The 4,525-nt window shown below is 38.9% G+C and overlaps 1 protein-coding gene across 1 annotated transcript; it reads right to left on the reverse strand.

The window, feature by feature from the left end:
* Nucleotides 1-511: 511 nt before the first annotated feature.
* LOC100732169 (olfactory receptor 2G3-like) lies at nt 512-1,443 on the reverse strand. The gene is given in 2 exon segments (XM_063236954.1): nt 512-1,212; nt 1,215-1,443. Coding segments are annotated over 2 exon segments (930 nt in total).
* Between the last annotated feature and the right edge of the window lie 3,082 nt (nt 1,444-4,525).

Here is a 4,525-nt window from a genome sequence, read left to right on the forward strand (position 1 = left end):
CTTATAAATTTTTAGCCTGGAGGAAATAATGGTCCAAAAACTGAAACAGAGAATGTAAGTCAGTTTGACATTGAGGAAAAGTAATAAGTAGATTTTAAAACTTTTTACAAATGTAATAGTTATAGTATATTCAGGAAAACAAGGTGAAAATAGGGTCAGAAATTCAAAAGTATGGGCTGCTACATGAGAATGAAGATAGAGATGTGACAGTACTCTATTCAGTACAGCTCAACAAAAATTTAAATTGTCACAGATACCAGGAGTACAAGAATAATTCTTTAAACAAAGACATTTATGGTACTGTCTGGGTAAATGTCAGTGCTGATGCACTTCTGTGTTAGAGGAGTATAGCACATTGCTGCTGAGAAAGATTAGTGAGAAGTGAAGGAATGCTACAGCAACACAGGGGGATACCTGGTGTTTCCCATGTCAACTGTAAACAGCAAAGAAAGGATAAAAAGGATGGAGTGATGCTCAGCTTCAGTAACCAGACAGGGAGCTTCTGAGGAGCTCACAGCATGTGCCGTCCTGGACAATACAGCTTCTGCAGGGCCACCTTCATGTCTTTGTTCCTCAGACAATAGATAACAGGATTCAATGTAGGGGTGAGGATGGAGTAAAAAATAGATGCCAGGTGGCCTTGGGTTGGGGAGTATTGAGAGGCCGGTCTTAGGTACATGAAACTTCCAGTTCCATAAAACAAAACAACTGTAGTTAGGTGTGAGGAGCAGGTGGAGAAGGCTTTCCACCTTCCTTCCCCAGCCTTAATCCGCACGATTGCAGAGATGATCCAGGCATAGGAGAGCACTGTGAGGGCAAAGGAGCTCATGACAACACAGATGCTCACAGTGAAGCCCACCTCCTCATTGAGGTGGTAATCAGCACAGGTGAGGCACATGATGTGGGGGATGTCACAGAAGAAGTGCTCCACAAGGTTGGGCCCGCAGAAGGGCAGGGAGAAGGTGTTGAATGTATGGAAGGCTGAGAAGATGGCCCCACTCACCCAGGCCATGGCGACCAGTTCAGAGGAAAGCCTCTCATTCATGATGGTCCCATAGAGCAGGGGTTTGAGGATGGCCAAGCATAGGTCATATGCCATGGCTGTGAGCAGAAAGGACTCAGTGGAAGACAGGGTGATGAACACATAGAGCTGAGCCACACACTCAAGATAGGAGATGTACTCAGAGCCCAGGAGGGAAATGACCAGAGCCTGGGGATGGTGACCGAGGTGTAGCATGTGTCCAGGAAAGAGAGATTCTTCAGGAAGAAGTACATGGGGGAGTGGAGACAGCTTTCTCTAAATACAGCTGTGCTAATGGAGATGTTTCCCAGGAGGCCAAATAAGTAGAAAAACAAGAAAAATGAGGTCACTACAAATCTCAATTCCCGGGCATCTGAAAAGCCCCTGAGAATGAACTGAGTCACTCTCGTTTGATTGGACATTGTTCCTTCTTCTCTCTGAAGCTCTGTCCAGATGCAGTGGCTGCTTATAGTGTACCAGGAAACAGATGCAGGAATACAGCCTGAAGGACTTCTATGAGTGTCCTTTTGTCTACAGCTGCACAATGCCTCTCAATGGAAAAACAAATCCTATGTAACTTCTTATATAAATGATTATATTTTAGTGAATTGTGATTATTCTGTGGAATAATCCTTGCATCCTTTAATCCTTGTCATCTGGTCTAATTATGTTGTTGGATCTGGATTACTATGAGAGAGAGAGAAATGGGGGAGAGAGAGAAGGAGAGACAGACACAGACAAGGAGGGAGTATATGAAAGTAAGGAGGAAGAGGGAGAGGAGTTTTTTCCCTCTTAAATTTGGGTGACTTGAGAAATAGTCTCATTTACTTTTCTCTACATTAACACAGTTTAACATTAATTCACGTGATTATATTTCACCCATTCTAGCTTCTCACAGGTTTCATGATTCTGCCTAACATTTTTATTGATTACCTTCTCTCCCACCATTCTTTACTGATATCAGTTCCCATTCTTTCCCCCAAATATTTTAAATGCACTTTGTTTTTACTAGCCTAAAAGTAACTCTACTATGATCTATGGAAAACTATTTGTTTTAAACAAATATGCTCAACATAGAGAAAAAAACATTCAAGTATTAAGACTTAAATTCCTACACACATAGAACGTAATTTTGCTTACTTTCCTACTGTTTTTTAATGATGTTATGGTAATTAGAAGCAGTAACAGAGCTTTGTTCTTTATCTATCTCGGGACCCAGTGACTACTGTGTGCCCTATAAACAACAAATAAATGTGTGAAACCAAAGCCAGCCTCTGTGGAAGCTTCCCTTCACATAGCAGTTCACTTAGGGTCCTTTGAGAGAGCTTGTTTTTACAAGTTTGAATAGAACGAAGTGTAGTTGTTCTCACAAGGTGTAATTGGATTTAACATGTATGCTAGAAATTAAAATGTATGGAAAATTTTATCATTTTGGGAACTTATACCCTCCAAACTTTGAAATATTATTCCTTTAAGAATGTCTTTGTTAACACAAGTAAATGTTAACAATCAAGGAACCAAATAAAACCAGCCTGATATACAGTAACTTCATAAGCACTTAAATGCTTTTACCCATGCATTTGAAATAAAAGATGTGAATATTTACAAGCAAAAAAGAAAGTTAATTTTAGGCATTTTTAAGTCTTAAAATCTACACAGTGCATTATTTATATACTGTTTTTCTTAAAATACTTAATCATAAAATTATTGTTTCCCTATATTAAAGAAGCCCAAACAGTTGATGTGCAAATGTATAAATAATAGTACTGAAAGCAACAACAATATGTTGAGAACGTTCTGATGACGTAAGCTCATGGGACCTGGGCACCTTCCTCAGAGAGGCCGGCGTCCTCCTGAGAGCTAGAGGCAGCAGCTCAAGCGGCTCCCTGTGGGAAGATGCTATTTTCAAACACAATCTTTTCTGTGATTACCTTACAGTTTTTGCAAAGTCACAATAACCACCTCTGGCAAAGTTGATATATTGGGCAAAATGATTCTGAGAATGTCAGAAAGCATAGACATAGAAAGTGTTTCCCAATGGGCCAGTTGGTCCTAGGACAGAGGCAGATGGAGGTACTGTGTTGTGTAACTCACACTGTCCTCCTCATGCGGCAAAGAAACAATACGACCATTAAATAAATATATAAGGCAACTGAGATGGGCAAACCAGTATTAGAACATCTTTTTCTTACTTTGAATTTTTGTAAAAATCAACTGAGACCTTAAGTTTTCTTCCTATGAAAATGCAAAATAAAAATGTAAACATAAAACATGGCATAACACATATACTTTATCTTTCCACTAGTATCTTATTTGAATTAGCCTAATGTCCTTTAGTCTCATTTTTGCTGTTTTTAATAAGATTTTCCACTTTCTTGTGGCAGGACAGTATTCCACTGTGCATAAATAGCACACTTTTTGTGTGTTTATGTGTTGAAAGGCACTTTGCTATTCCTGTTTTTGGTTATTGCAAAAACATGATATTGTGAACATGGCCAGTGCAGATATCTCTTCCACACAGTGATTTCAGTTCCTTGGGCTTCATGTCCAGAAGTGGTATAGTTTGGACACAGAATAATTTTCATTTTTGTTTTTAGTTTTTAAAAAAATTTTTATTAGTTCATGTTTGCCGTACATAATGACTACACTCACTGTGGGAAGCTGACCCATGTACACAACACACCTTAATTATTTCTACTTCCTCTACCCCTTCCATCTCTTGTCCTCTTCTAAATGGCAAAAGATCTGACTCCCCGTTTCCTATTATCTGTCACTGATTGCTTTTGATTTGGAATTTATTTTTAAACTGCCTTTCACATTCTGTATTCTATTACCACATATTTCTGTATTAAATTGTCAGTTGTAGTGTCTGAACCCTTTTCGACAGAGCTGTGATCTTTTTCCAAGGAATATTTTATCCAGTCTCAAACTGAAAGCATTAGTTATGCACTGTTAGTTATGCACTGTAAACTTATAACCATATTACTACCAAGTAGCCTTTATTTCCTTTTCATGTTTTCAAAAAGATTAAGTTTTAAAACAGTGTAAAAATCCAAGAATTGTAATGCTCTTTCAAACGTAAAGCATCACAGCTCATTTTAATTAAGGTACTATTAGCCTTCCAAGGAGCCTTTACACAGTTTCCCATCATGGAAATGGTGAGTAGCAGAGATGACGAAGGTACTTACTGGTCTAGTTTGACCTGTCTGGAATGTATCCATGTATTAAAAGTCACGCTCTAGTTTCTGAAACTGTACAATTGCTGTCAATTCAAAATTAAATCAAAACAACAGCAACAGCAACCCAGAGGCTGCCTGATTCTCCTTAGCACTGAGTGAGTACAGATTCCCTAGTGGGATGACAGGAGTGGTGACAGGACCATGGGACTTAAAGTTAACAGTGACGGCAACCATGAAAAGGATCAAAGTCAGCTACGGTGAAGGAAACATTTTCACACAACAAGAAACTCAGAAAAGAATCATGGACCTAACAAGCATAGATCCA

Source organism: Cavia porcellus, unplaced genomic scaffold (genome assembly GCF_034190915.1).
Source record: "Cavia porcellus strain 051 isolate PalLab524CR breed Dunkin Hartley unplaced genomic scaffold, mCavPor4.1 scaffold_2, whole genome shotgun sequence".
Taxonomy (NCBI): Eukaryota; Metazoa; Chordata; class Mammalia; order Rodentia; family Caviidae; genus Cavia; species Cavia porcellus.